This window comes from Castor canadensis, chromosome 1 (genome assembly GCF_047511655.1).
Source record: "Castor canadensis chromosome 1, mCasCan1.hap1v2, whole genome shotgun sequence".
NCBI classification, from domain to species: domain Eukaryota; kingdom Metazoa; phylum Chordata; class Mammalia; order Rodentia; family Castoridae; genus Castor; species Castor canadensis.
Window position 1 is genome coordinate 130108370 of NC_133386.1, and position 14985 is coordinate 130123354.

Sequence of the window (14985 nt, forward strand, 5' to 3'; positions counted from 1 at the left end):
TCACATCTATTCTAATACTTAAATGAGTCCTTTCTTTATTTCATTCTGTTTTTCTCCCATTTGCTCTCTGTTTTTGTGGCTATTCCTAGATACCTTAACTGATAGAATTTTAGACTAGGTTTTTAAGCTTTAGTGATTAATTTCCAGGAATACTGTGAACCAGAATAGCCAGAGTCATTTTATTCAGAGCATTACCTTCCACTGCCTTTGCTGGAGCTGTTTTAGATGTATTCAAAAATGAGTCTGGGACAAATAAACAAAGTCAGGTGACCCCAGAGAGGCGTCATGATCTGTCCAGTGGCATTAGATGAGGTGGACATAGGAGAGAGGTAGCTTCACGGGCATTCCCTGAGAGGTACATAATGACTGCCTGGAGCAGTTCTGATGCACACCTATAGTTTAAGCTTATTCTTCTTAATTTATTTTTAAATTTACATACATTAAAAATTCTCAATTTTGAAGAGTGTTTATACCTCTGTGACTGTAAGTACAATCAAGTCATAGAATGGAATGGTCAATGGAAAATGTTTCCCTCTTGCTGCCACTTTGTCTCCTCCCACTGTCTCAGTAAGTAATCTTACCCTTTCCAGACTACTGAATTAATTGAGAATATAGAATGCACATTTTTCACTTTGTCTTCTGTCACTTAGTATAATGTATTTTAGATTCATCCACATTCTGTGTATCACTTGTTTGCTTCTTTTTGCTGCTGATCGTATTCATGATACAGATGTATCTCAGTTTATCTATTCATCAGTTGAAGGACATTTAATTTATTTCTAGTTGTTTAAGATAATGAACAAGGTTGCTATATACATTCATTGTGCAGGTTTTGTGTGAACATAAAGTTTTCATTTCCCCTTTGGGTAAATTCCTAGGAGAGAGATTGCTAGGTCAGTGTTTGGTGTTTTAGTTTTGTAAAATAAAACAGTACCAGTATGCTTTCCAAAGTGATCGTACCATTTTGCATTCCCACCACAAATATCCATTCCTTTGCCAGTACTTAGCATTGTCCAGGATGTGTCTGTGAGCATGAGTATATGTGTGTGTTTATTGCTGTGATCAGTGTCCTTTTGTGACTTTACCCTGTATTTTCCTGATGTCTGTTGATTCAGTATCTTTTCATGTGCCTGCTAGCCATTCCTTTATGGTCTTTAGTCTCAGGTGTTTGTCCATTTGTTGAAATTTTTTGCTTTCCTATTGTTTTGAAAATTCTTTATTTTCAAATGAAAGTCCTTTTTCAGATTTGTAATTTGCACATATTTCTCCCCAATTGGTGACTTGTCTTTTCAGTCTCTTAGCAGTTTCATACACAGAGAAAAAGATTTTAATTTCAATAAGCATTAATTTACCAGTTTTCTCCTTTAATGTTATATTTGAGAGTACTTTGCCAAACTCAAGATCACAATAATATTCTACTGTTTTCTTCTGAAGGTTTTATTGCTTTAAGTTCTATTTTTAGATATATGATCCATTTTAAGTTAGCTTCTGTGTAAAGTGCTGAGGTATATTAAGGTTCATTTCTTTATACATGGATATCTGTTCTCAGAAACGTGTTGAAATGATCAGCCTTTCGTCATCAAATTGTGCTTTTATCTTTTTTTAGTTAAATTTACATATTTAGGTTATTTTAGATTCATGTGCAATTGTAAAGAATGATATAGAGAACCAAGCAGGTGATTCATACCTGTGATCCCAGCACTAGGGAAGCTGAGGTGGTAGGTAATGAGTTCAGTGACAGTCTGGGCAATACAGCAAGTTTGAGGTCAGCCTGGGCAACTTAGTGAGACCCTGTCTCAAAAAATATATATAAGTAAGTAAATAAGTAAACAAGCAGAGATATTATGTTCTGTTTACTCAGCTTCTACCAATAGTAAGATCAGGCAAAATAATAATACTACAGCAAAGATACTGACACTGATAAAGTCAGTGTTCTAATAAAGTATTACTCTCTTAGTACCAATGAGTAATACACTTTAAAAACATCTTAGAGTTATGCAAGCCCTTCAGTTAAGTTTCTGTTTTCTTCCAGTGTATTTATAGAGCATACCCTGAAAGTTAAGGTTAAGGAAGTCAGTGATTTTCATCTTCAAATCAAAATTTACGGCTCATGAAAGATACCGACTTAACAACCATAGCGGTCAAAGTCTTTATCTTATATGTAGGTGTATTGTGTCCCTCAGCAGCACCGGCATTACATCCAACCCAATTGCTGTTTCTCCCTCCCAACTTGTGTCAGCTTTGCTTAGTGGTTGAAGGCTATTACCCTTTATAAATCATTTAGTTATTTAGTAATAGCTTTACTCACTGCTGTACTGGAAGGTGATAGAGGCTCACGGGTAAAGGATCTGTAGCCTCTAATTGTTCCTCTTTAATCAAGTTATTCCTTATTGTTATTCCCTTCTCCATCGGATTCATCTGACTTTATTTTCCCTCTACTGGTTTAGAATTTCTTTCTTTTTTTGGCAGTCCTAGGGCTTGAACTCAGGGCCTCCACCTTGAGCAACTCTACCAGCCCTTTTTTGTAAGGGTTTTTTGTTTGTTTGTTTTGAGATAGGGTCTCAAGAACTATTTGCCTGGGCTGGTTTCAAACTGTGATCCTCGTGATCTGTGCCTCCTGAATAGCTAGGAGTACAAGTGTGAGGCACTGGTGCCAGGCATGGTTTATAATTTTAAAATTCTGTTCCTGTTATTTTAATAGTTTACCTTACATTTTTTACATTAAGTTTACAGTTAAACATTTTTCAAGGCCCTTAGAAAGTTCTGCTTTCCCAGGCATAGTGGTTGGTGCACACCTGTAATCCCAGTACTCCAGAGGCTGAAGCAGTTTCTAGGTCAGCCTGGGCTATGTAGCAAGACCTTTTCTGAGAGAGAGAGAAAGATTCCACTTATATTTTTATTATTGTCTAATCTTTGGATTCTAACTGGTTTTTCAACCTGCCACATTAGTTGTCATTACTGTTTTACATTATCAGTGCTTTAGAAATTCATGTGCTTACCAACTTTTTTCACTATATTAGATATACATGTTGATTGGAAGTATAAATGACTAGTAAAAGAAGACAAAGAATTAACTAGGAATTCACTATAACTTAGTACTAAATCCCACTAACAAAGACTAAAGCATTAAATATATCTGGTTGTCACTTGTTTAAAGATTTTCCTATATATATGATCATATTAACCTAACTTGAGTAGACAGTTGGCCCTCACTGTTTCCAGCCTGAATAGGGTGCACCAGTGATGTAGCAGAGGAAAAGAACTTTTGTCCTTCTGAGGCAGCCTGTACTTTATAAGTGGGTAGATCATTGTGAGTACAACACGTGAAGCACTTAATGGGATCAAACTGATTTTAAACCATAAATTTCAGTTTTTAGGTTTACTTATTTTTGTTTTGTTTTGGTTCAGGGATCGCACCCAGGGTCCCTGGATGCTTAGCATGGGCTCCACCACTGAGCTGTGTACTTGGCCCTCCACAAGTTTAGTTTTAATTGAAAAGATTTCAAAATATTTTCCATTTCAGTTACTGCTTTATTGTAAGGGAAAAATTCTCCCATGAGTCTTCTATGGACATCCCCAGTACAGTGAATATTCTTTTTCTTTATGCTTTAGGAAACAAAAATGTATATGTTTGATATTAAGACATATCTCATTGGTTCTCACATTTTAAAGTTTACTTTCAGTTACAAGTAACTGAATGAATCACTTTCAAAATGTTTTTACTTTATAACAACTAATACTTATGTGCTTCTCTAAGCCATTTACTAAACTAAATCTGACTCATGGATTATCTCATTTAATTCTCACAATAATCCTGTCAAGTAGATACTTTTACTGTCTGTCCTGAGTCTAAAGTCAGCTCTCTTAGGGATAGAAGTTCATTTCACATCCCAATTCAATACCAGTAATGGGACTGTTAATGTAAGATTCTGAGGTCTTCTTTCTTCTTCCTTCTTCCTTCTTTCTTCTTCCTTCTTCCTTCTTTCTTTTTTCTTCCTTCTTCTTTCTTCTTCCCTATTCAGGGATTAACAGACTTAATGGGTTTATAGTTACTGAACCATAGAGGGAAGCATTCAGAGCCCTGAAGATGTTTTTTTGTGAAAAGTTGCTTACTTCTCAGAAAATTCTTTCATTTCTCTTAGGTTATGGAGGGACTCTTCAAGTCTACAACAATGATGGTTCTCTCAAATTGTCCCAAAGATGTTGAACTCTGTCACAAGTTCATAGCTCCTGGACACAAGGTAATTAGTTTTGTGGGTAAATCTGCTCTTTAAATATGTTAATTACATAAAATGATATAAATACATTAAATTTTTTTCTTTATCTTTCCAAGGACAGATTAGAACATATGCTTAAAAACAACTTCTTAACGTAAGTAGATATTATTATTTCTCTGAACTTTACTCATACTCTGTCATCATGTGTATCACATTGAATTATAATTTTTCTTTATATATTTGTTATTCTCCCTAGATCTGGGACAAAACCCATGTACTAATTATTTTTATATAAAATTGTTACATTTTTTAGCTCTTGTGTCTGTTTCGTAGTTGATAATCTGTATTATTGATAAACCAATAAATCATAGCAAAATAAACAAATGATCATAGTAATTATGAACTGTATTATTATAATTCAGACTTAGTCGTCCCAGACTCCCTTGTATACTGAAATCCATGGATGTGCAAATCTTTCATACAGAGTGGTATAGTATCTGCATGTAACCTGAGCACATCCTCCCGTATAATTTCAGTCATCTCTGCATTGCTTACAAGACCAAGTACAACAAACAAACTGGCATAAGCACCTATAGCAAATATAACAGTGTGATTAGAGTCTAGGAACTTCAAATAACTGTAGTGACAAATGATAAAATTCATGTTGTTGAAACAACAGTCATCTTAGAAGTAAAGTACTGAGCAGCTATAACACGTAGAATTGTAACATTTGCTAAAAGGTTAATATTTACATACATTTTTTATATTTATATATACATGTATGTATGTATATACAGGAAACCAATAGTAGTGAGTATGTGAGAGGAGAGGAGCTGGGTATCTATGGACGGACTGGGATAGAAGGAAGATGTACGCTCCTTTTTTTTTTTTTTTTTTCCTTTTCCTTTTTGAGGGTTTGCCCAGGCTGGTCTCTAGTTCCTAGGCTGAAAAGATCCTTCCACCTCAGCCTCCTGAGTAACTGGGACTATAGACATGTCTCTGTACACTATTCTCGTATACTTTTATGCATATTGATTTTTTCCAACCATGTGGATATATTACCTGTTGCACAATTAAATTAAAACAAATTCTTGATTTGTCATACTTTATACCTGAGAGTTTCTTATTGAGAAAACCAGTGATACTTTTTGCAGCACTTAGAGTACATTATCAAGCCCTTTACCATGGCTTAAAGTCCATATGATCTGAATTCTGGCTAACTTTCCTATCTGATTTCCTGGCCTTCTTTCCCTTATGCAGTGTGCTTCAGTCACACTGACCTTTTTTTTTTTTTTTTCAACAAGCCAAGCTGTTCCTCACTTCAAGCTCTTTTACTTGCTGTTCCTTTTGCCTGGCATACTTCTCCCCAGATATTTATAGAGTTCATTTTTTCACTTGATGCAGGTTTCTGTTCAAATGTCACTGACTCAGTGAGGCCTTTCTTAACTGTCTTATCATCCAGAACAGCACCCCTCCCAAACACCCTCTGTCTTCTTACCTCACTGTATTTTCAGTAATGACTACCTGCCACTATATTATTTCTGTTTATTTGTCTGTTTCTTGCTCCACACACATACACACTCATGCACGCATGCACACACACACACACACACACACACATATACATACACATATACTCTCACACACTCCTTGAAGGTACACATGTATCCATAAAGGCAAGGGCTTTATTTTTGTTTACTGTATCTCCAGTTCCTAGAAGAATGCCTCACATCTAGTAAGTATCAAATACACATTTGTTGTCAATAAATGAACAAGTGAATGACAACTTTTAGGAAAGTCTTTTGCACTTTTAGCATCAATATATCATACGTTTTAGTAGGGCATTGGCATAGCATGGATTTAGAGAAATTCTGTTTCCTAACGTAACCAGCTCCTCCATGTGCTCTGCAAGCCACTCAGGAGTGGGCTATTGAACAGCCACTTCTCGTCAGGCAGATATGACTTTCATAGGATTAGATCACCTTTAATTCCTGATTCCTCAGTACACCTTAATGACCACAGAGACTATATGAGAATTGGCTTTTTCTAGTTTTGAGATGGCCTAATTAAGAGCAGTCCATTGTGTTACCTTTTCTCTGCTTTTACCTTGTTTTCCTCCAGCATTTCTTATACGGAGGCAGTAGAGATCTTAAAGCAAGCATCCGAAAACTTCACCTTCACTCCTGAGGTAATATTGTGTGTCTGTGTAAAATGCTTCCCTTTTGTCAATATCTCACTGCATTAAGAATCCTTTAAAATAACCTTAAGTCTCTTATTAGCAATATGTAGTATTTATTCATCTGTTCAAAGACTTTGTTTAATGTTTGCTGACCTTGTTGAAATATTTAGAATGAAAAATAATTTTGGACTAAAATTGTATTATTTGAAATAGCAGTGAGTAAAAGGTTATAAAAGAGCCTCCTAAGCTTAGGAAGGTGAAAATCTAAAAAAAATAATAATAATCAGAAAATATTACTGTAGAAATTAGTTCAGTGACTCCCAAAGTTCGTTCTGAATGAACTTTAAGAGGCAGTACATAAGGGGTTGTATGAGTAAATAATTTTAGGCACCATATTCAACATGCTTCTTTTTCATTTGAGCCTTATAGAGCCTTTAGTTTCTAAGCCACTCAAAATAGCTTTTTTGTTAGCATATAATAGTTGTACAGGTGAGGGTACATCATGACATTTACATATGTGCTTACAATATACCTTAATTAGATTCACTCCTACATCATTCTCCCTTATCTCCCTTTTACCCCTTCTTAGAACAATTTCAACAGGTTTCATTGTTCTATTTTCATACCAAAGTACATCGACCATATTCAGCGTCCTTTACCCTCTCCCCTCCCTCTTACACCCACCCCCAGGAAAACCTGTTTTAACTTCCTGTCCTTCAGTTTTTTGAGTGTATATTGATTGCTCAATGGAGCTTCGTCTTGGTATTTTAGACATGTACATATCCTGCTTTAATCAGATTAACCCCCTCTATTATTTACTCCTTCTCTATTGCACTGCTCCCCTATTGTTCACCAGCTTGCAGTGAGTGCATTGTGTTCTGTTATCTTCACACATAGATGCAGTATTTGAATATTTTTCATTTATTCTTTCATTCTCTTTCTCTCTCCAACCTTCCCATAGTCCCCTTAGGCTAATGCAGTCATCTTCTCCGCCCCCCTCACATATGTATGAATGTGTTTTTGTATGTGTGTATAAGATCATATATGTATTTCTGTGTACATTTATCTTACATAGGTTTTTCCCACCTATGAGGGAAAACATGCAACCTTTGTTCTTCTGAGCCTGGCTTTGTTTAACATGATTTTTTCCTGTTCCATCCTTTATCTGCAAGCAACATAACTTCATTCTTCTTTGTGGCCGAATAATACTCCTCTGTGTGTGTGTGTGTGTGTGTGTGTGTGTGTGTGTGTGTGTGTGTGTGTGTGTGTGTGTGTGTGTGTGTGTGTACACCACATTTTCTTAAAGCATTCATCAGTTGTGGGAGCATCTGGGCTATATGTAAAGCTTGGCTGTTGTGAACAGCCATAAACATGCATGTGCAAGTGGCTTTATTGTATGCTGGCTTACATTCCTTTGGGTATATGCCCAGGAGTGGTATTGCTGGATCATATGGTAGGTCTGTTTTTAGTTTTTTGAGGACCCTCCATACTGCTTTCCACAGTGTTTGCAGAAATTTGCATTGCCACCAAGAATATGTAAGTATTCCTTTTTTACTACATCCTTGCCAGCATTTGTTTTTTGTGTTACTAATAATAGCCATTCTGACGGGGTTAAGGTGATACCTCAGTGTCTTTTTTATTTGTGTTTCCTTTATGTCCAAGGATATTGAGCGTTTCTTTATTTACCATTTATACTTCTTTTGAGAATGTCTGTTGAATTAATTTGCCCATTTGTTCAGTGGGTTGTCAATTCTTTGCAAGGTTAGTGTTTTGAGCTCCCTATATATTCAGATTATTAATCCCTTGTCAGATGTATAGCTGGCAAAGATTTTCTCCCATTCTGAAGGCTGTTTCTTCAGTCTAGTGATTTTTTTCCATTGCTATGCAGAAGCTATTTAGTTTGATGCAGCCCCATTTGTCAATCCTTTCTCATAACGACTGAACTATTGGAGTTCTATTCATAAAGTTATTACCTTTGCCTATATATTCCCATATATTCCCTAATCTTTCCTGTAGTTATTTCAGTTTCAGATCTTACCTTAAGATCTTTAATCCACTTTGAATTGATGCTAGTACAAGGTGGGCGATTGGAATCTAGTTTCAGTCTCCTGCAGGTAGAAATCTTGTTTTCCCAGCACCATTTGTTAAAGAGGCTGTTTTTCTTCAATTCATGTTTTAGGCATCTTTGTTAAAAATCAAATGAGTGTTGCTGCGTGGGTTTATGTATTGGTCTTCCTTTCTGTTCCATTGATCTTTGTGTCTATTTTTGTGCCAATACTATGCTGTTTTTATTATGGTGGCTCTTAGTATAGTTTGAAGGCAGAGGCAGAGATTGGGAGGTTCAAGGCCAGCCTGGACAAAAAGTTAGACCCCCATCTCAATAAATAAATCCAGACATGGTGGCATACTTCTGTAATCCCTGTGGAAAGCATAAGTAGGGGAATCCCAGTCTGAGACTAGCCTAGCCAAAAACAATTAGACCCTGTTTGTAAAATAACCTAAAGCAAAAGGGCTGGAGGTATGGCTCAAGTGGTAGAACAAAAGCTCTGAGTTCAAACCCTAGTACCACCGAAGGAGAAAGAAAAAAAGAATGTAGTACCTTTGTGTTTAAACTGTCCTTACACCAAGTCCACCCCTAGTTATCAAACACTCTTATAAGTGTTTTGACAGTAATTTGTATTTGTTGTATTTATAAAGTCAATTCTTTGTGTAATTTTCAGTTTAATGTTTCTATCCTACTCTGGAAGCCTCATGAAGTCAGGAAGCATAACTCTTTTCTTTGTACTACCAAATTCAGCCCCTGGCATGGTACCTGGAATTTCTTAGTCACATTGAACAGTGCTAATAGATAATAACCTATTTTGTTGACTGTTTTATTTAAAAAAGAGGAGCTAGCCATGTAGCCAGAGATGAACTCAACATTAGAAATACTACTTCTGTCATTTAGTTTCCTGAGACTTAGGAACAGTGACTTGCAAGAAGCTTTGGGCAATATTAATAAAAACCACAATTCTGAACAGTTTTATCCCTTTGGTAAGTGTACTCTGGTTGCCTGCAGTCTTATTCACTTTCTGAATGCTGCTCATTCAGCAGCATTCAGGGCCAGGGAACAGAAAGGATGGTGTTTACTGTGTCAGCATTCATTTTTCCAGGACTTTGGTGGTTCAACGACCCTTTATTGTAGTCATTGGACAGCTCCACTCATCTCTGACCCTCAGAGAAGAAGACCTAGGAACTGACACAGGTTTTTTAAGTTATGTGTTTCAGCTGTCTTCTTTTTTTTTGCCATTCCTTTTTCTTATTACAGTGGGGTGTTGATCTACAAACTGAGCATGAGAAGTACCTGGTGAAGCACTGCGGCAACATACCAGTCTTTGTCATTAACTATCCATTGGCACTCAAGCCTTTCTACATGAGGGACAATGAAGATGGCCCTCACCACACGGTAAGAGATACTAAATAGTTGGGGTGCATCATCTCAGACACTGGGTTTCCCAAGTTTAATTTTGTTTAGCTTTTGACATATTAAATTATATCCACTACTCTTTTCATCTCTTATAATGATAAAGTTTCCCAAAGTCACCTCCTACCAAACCCAACATTGGAATCCCAAAGATAACATTGTTTTACAAATGTAGTTCCTCAGTGTATCAAAAGGTATCCTTAGTTTAGCAAATACAAGCATAGGTTGGTTTTATTTTGGTTAAATAACTGAGAGGAAGTAACCTAGAACTCAGTATACCAACACCAGGTCTACTGTCAGAGACCTCTATTAGATGCTACATTGGTGTGTATAATGTTAAGTTTCAGACCTAGAGCTACAAACTCTTAATCTGTCATTACTTTTAATGCAGTTTTATTTGTATGTGATGCATGACCATTTATCTATGCAAGAATACTTTTTCAGTCAGCAGTATATCCTTAGCATCATGCCTGGGACACAGCAGACATCTAATGTCTGTTTGGTGAGTGGGTAGGTGATTGGATGAATGGATAGATGGATGAATAGAATCCAGCAGTTTTAGACACATAGTCGACACATTGACTACTGACTTGATTTTCTGAGGAAATTGGGGGGAGGCTAAAAAGAGTTTTTACTGTAAATTTTGTGAGTAATGGTAACATGGCAGAAAAGATCTTATTTAATAAGATCTATGTGATCTTATTTAAACCACCTAATTTCATTGAATTTTAATTTCCTGGTCTGTACAAATGATATATTTTCTGGAGTTTCTATTTATTTATTTATTTATTTATTTATTTATTTATTTACCTATTTGTATTCCTTTTATTCCTTCTTCTTGCCTAATTGCTCTGACTAGGAATTCCAGTACTATGTTGAATAGGAGTGGAGATAGTGGGCATCCTTGTCTAGTTCCTGATTTTAGAAGGAATGGTTTCAGTTTTTCTCCATTAAGTATAATGCTGGCTGTAGGTTTGTCATATATAGCTTTTATAATGTTGAGGTACTTTCCTTCTATTGCTAGTTTTCTTAGAGCTTTTATCATGAAATGGTGTTGGATCTTATCGAAAGCTTTTTCTGCGTTATGTTGGGTTTCACTTTCTGTGTGCAGAATCCCCTGAAGAATCTTTTGTAGTGGTGACTTTGTGGTTATATATTGTTTTAGTTTCTGCTTATCATGGAAGACTTTTATTGCTCCATCTATTTTGAATGATAGTTTTGCTGGGTAGAGTATCCTGGGGTTGAACTTATTTCATTCAGTGCCTGGAAGACCTCTACCCAAGCTCTTCTTGCTTTTAATGTTTCTGTTGGGAAGTCTGCTGTGATTTTGATGGGTTTACCTTTGTATGTTGTTTGTTTTTTCTCTCTTACAGCCTTCAATATTCTTTCCCTAGTTTCTGAACTTGTTTTAATGATGATATGCCGTGGGGTAGTTCTGTTTTGATCTGGTCTGTTTGGTGTTCTGGAGGCCTCTTGCATCTGTATGGGAATAGCTTTCTCTACATTTGGGAGATTTTCTGTTATTATTTTGTTGAATATATTACGCATTCCCTTTGCTTGCACCTCTTCTCCTTCTTCAGTGCCCATGATTCTCAGGTTTGGTCTTTTGATGGAGTCAGTGAGTTCTTGCATTTTCTTTTCACAGGTCTTAAGTTGTTTAACTAATTGTTCTTTGGTTTTTTCCTTTAATTACCATTTCATCTTCGAGTTCTGAGATTCTGTCTTCTGTTTGTTCTATTCTGCTGGGTTGGCCTTCCATTTTGTTTTGCAGTTCTGTTTCATTCTTTTTTCTGAGGTTTTCCATATCCTGGGTCGTTTTCTCTTTAATGTTGTCTATTTTTGTCCTGAGTTCATTTATCTCTTTATTAATCGTGTTCTTTGTTTCACTTTGGTGTTTATACAGGCCTTCTATGGTTTCCTTTACTTCTTCTTTTGCTTTTTCAAATTCTCTATTTTTGTTGTCTTGGAATTTCTTGAGTGTCTCCTGTACATTTTGGTTGACCCTTTCCAGTATCATCTCTATAAAATTCTCATTGAGTACCTGTAGTGTGTCTTCTTTTAAATTATTCTTGTAGGCTTCATTGGGTTCTTTGGCATAGTTTATCTTCATTTTGTTGGAGTTTATCTTCAACAGTTGAGTATCTGTTTTCTTCATTTCCCTCTGGTTCCTGTACTAATTTTTTGCTGTGGGGAAACTGGTTTCCCTGTTTTTTCTGTCTTCCCGTCATTGCCCTTGGTGTTGTTATTGTCCCTGTACTGTGTGCAATTAAGTATTTTCTGGCTGTAATAATAGCACTAGTGATACTTAGAATAGAAGGATGAGAAGAAATGGAAAGCAGAGAAGTTAAAGGAAAAGGGAAAAACAAATAAGCAGAAAAAAACAAAACAAAGTTTCAAAGATATAAACAGGGAGAGATAGTGTATTAATCAACCATAAGCTGAACAGGCATTAGAGAGACAGAGAGAGGATTGAAAATTAAAAATAAAAAGAAATAAAAATAAAAATGAAAAAAAAATATCCAAGTTCAAATGCAATAAGTTTCAGTCTTAATAATTTTGATGTTCGTCCCTCAGCCTCCAATCCTGGAGATGGTGCCTCAGAAGTAGTTCTGTGGTTGTCTCATCAAAGGGGAAAAAAACTGGAAAAACCAAAATAAAACAAAACCGCACAAAACAAAAAAAAAAAACCCACAAAGTGTCCCAAGTTCAAATGCAATACAGCTTCAGCAAGGAGTCTGGAGACAGTTCTGTGAATGGCTATCTGAGGTGGTGGCTCGCCTGCCTGCTGCTGTCAGCCTGCTATTGCTGAAGTCTTTATTTATGCAGATCTCTGGGGTGAGCTTAACACTCACCTGGCCCTGCAGGCTTTGTTTACTCAGAGTTCTCCTTTGTGTGAGCCGCTGCTACAAGCTTTCCCCTTTCCAAGCACACTGGGGGAGGTGACACTGCACCCACTTTCTCAGGCCGGCGTGTTTATTTATAGTTCACGTGGGAAGTGGGGCTTCTCCCCTCTCCCGTAGAGTTTTCCTCCCACCACTGCTTTTACAAACTTTCCCACTCCTGGTTGCTGGGCGTGTGCTGCTGCTCCTGCCTTCTCCGGCCCGGCTTGTTTATTTACAGCTCACATGGGATGTGGATCTTACCCCCTGTCCTGTGGAGTTTTTCTCCGTCCGCCACTTTTACAAGCTTTCCTGCTCCTTGTTGCTGGGCGTGTGCTGCTGCTTCTGCCTTCTCCCGCCCGGCTTGTTTATTTACCGTTCCATGAGGGATTCCCCTCTCCCCCCTTTGGCGCTCAGGGCACCCCATCCTCTTTGCTATGTGTCTTTTTTTATTATTATTACTTATTACTCAGTTTCTCTTTTTTTCCCTAGGTGGGGGTTGGTCTGTCCAGGGGGCTATGCTGATCTAGCCCAGGGTTGTCTGTGGGAGTACCGCTTAGCTCACCTTGTGGTCTGTGTCTTCCCAAGCCATCTGGGTGCTGGCATCTGGTGGTGGTGCGGGAGCCCTCCTGGTTTCTCCCTTTAACATAAAGTGGAGATGCTCTGTGCAGGCTGGAGGTGTGGAGGAGTCAAAGTTTTGCCTCTTCTCGGTGGTTTTTCCTATAAGGTGTGTCTCCAGCGTCTCTCCAAGATTTCACTATAGGAGGATGCTTTCTGCTTCCTCCCTCTAGCCACCATCTTGGAATTCTCCTCTCTTTTTATTTTTAACTTCATCAAATCTTTTGCTCTGTTAGTTCTTAGGTGTTAGGAATTTGGGCATGGCCCATCGGGGCAGTTCTGGTTTAGCATCTATCAGAAGATTGCAGTCAGTACTGACTGCAGTCAGAAAATAGCTCTCTATTTTCTGGACTTCTAAGGATCAAATTAGGTAACATAGGAAAAGTACATAGCACAGTGTTTGGAGTGGTAGGTAGTCAGTAACTATGAATCAGTCTCATTACTTTATAAATTGTGATAAAAGAACTTTATTTTGATTTTGTTAGTCACTCTTATATCACTGTGACCAAAATATCTAGCAAAAACAGCATAAGGTAGGAAAGATTTACTTGGCTCCCATAATGGTGGGAGGGCACGGCAGAGCAGAGCAATTTAAAAAATTGCACCCAGGAAACAAAGGTCATGTAGAAAGAGGCCAGAGAAAGATAGAGCCCCCAAGGTCATGCCCCCAGTGGCCCACTTTCTCTTACAAGGCCCTCACTCATACTTTTCACTACCTCTCTATAATGCCATCAGTTATAAATACATCAAGGGATGGAGTCCATTCATCAGTCAGAACTCTCACAATCCCGGAGCTGTGCTTTACTAATCTCCTAGGTTTTAGGCTTTTCTCAATCCTGCCAGGTTGTCAGTTAAGGCTACCAGCCCAGTAACAAAGTACAGTAGTGTTATAATATTTGTGTATGTGTTTTGCCACACTATAACATAAGAGTCCTTAAAAGGCTTTTCTCTTTGATGGTTCTAACCTTTGGATATACCTTGTTTATAGCATATTCTCTAGTAATGTGGTCTCAAACAGTAAAAGCACTATAATGAGACTTTGTATACTTCCATAATTTATTCACTACTATAGCATATAGCTTATCATTTCTAAAATACTCAAGTATCATTTAATTAGGTTGTTTACGTTAGCCATAGATTATAATATTTATATTAGCAACCTAGATTTCTTTGTAGCCTACTTACATAAAGTGCCTGCTTCTAGCCCAAGTTTGTTACTTTTTTTTCAAAGTATGTGAATGCACACACTTTGGTAAAGATGACTAAATTCTGTATTGCTTTCAGTAGAGCTCTAATGACAGGTTGTGGGTCGGATTGCAAGAGTTTCTTCAAAGGACTCAATATTGTCTTGAAAAGTAAAACGTGTGTTTTCATAGGAGCTTTATCTAGGGAATCAAAGGAGAAGGGTAGGGAAATAATTTAAACTGCACTTACATCTTTAGGACAGAGATAATAAATAGTGAAATGGCATGTTTCTAGTTACAGTTTTTCTTTCTCCCCTTCACTGTGTGTGTGTGTGTGTGTGTGTGTGTAAGAGAGAGACAGAGAAGGGAGGAAGGGGAGATGAACTGTAGTATAATGACAAGCACACTGGATCAAGAGCTATTCTGGGTTTGATATCCAACTCTC

General features: G+C 37.2%; 1 protein-coding gene across 13 annotated transcripts in view; it reads left to right on the plus strand.

Annotated features, from left to right (window-relative positions):
• The window catches only part of Nars2 (asparaginyl-tRNA synthetase 2, mitochondrial), a 126629-nt gene that overhangs the window by 90845 nt on the left and 20799 nt on the right, over positions 1-14985 (plus strand). For all 13 annotated transcript variants that reach the window (XM_074082089.1, XM_074082093.1, XM_074082127.1 and 10 more), the window contains 4 exons: positions 4143-4241; positions 4334-4371; positions 6339-6405; positions 9704-9841. In XM_074082089.1, the coding sequence (XP_073938190.1) occupies positions 4143-4241; positions 4334-4371; positions 6339-6405; positions 9704-9841 (342 nt within the window). The remainder of the gene's footprint in view (positions 1-4142; positions 4242-4333; positions 4372-6338; positions 6406-9703; positions 9842-14985) is intronic.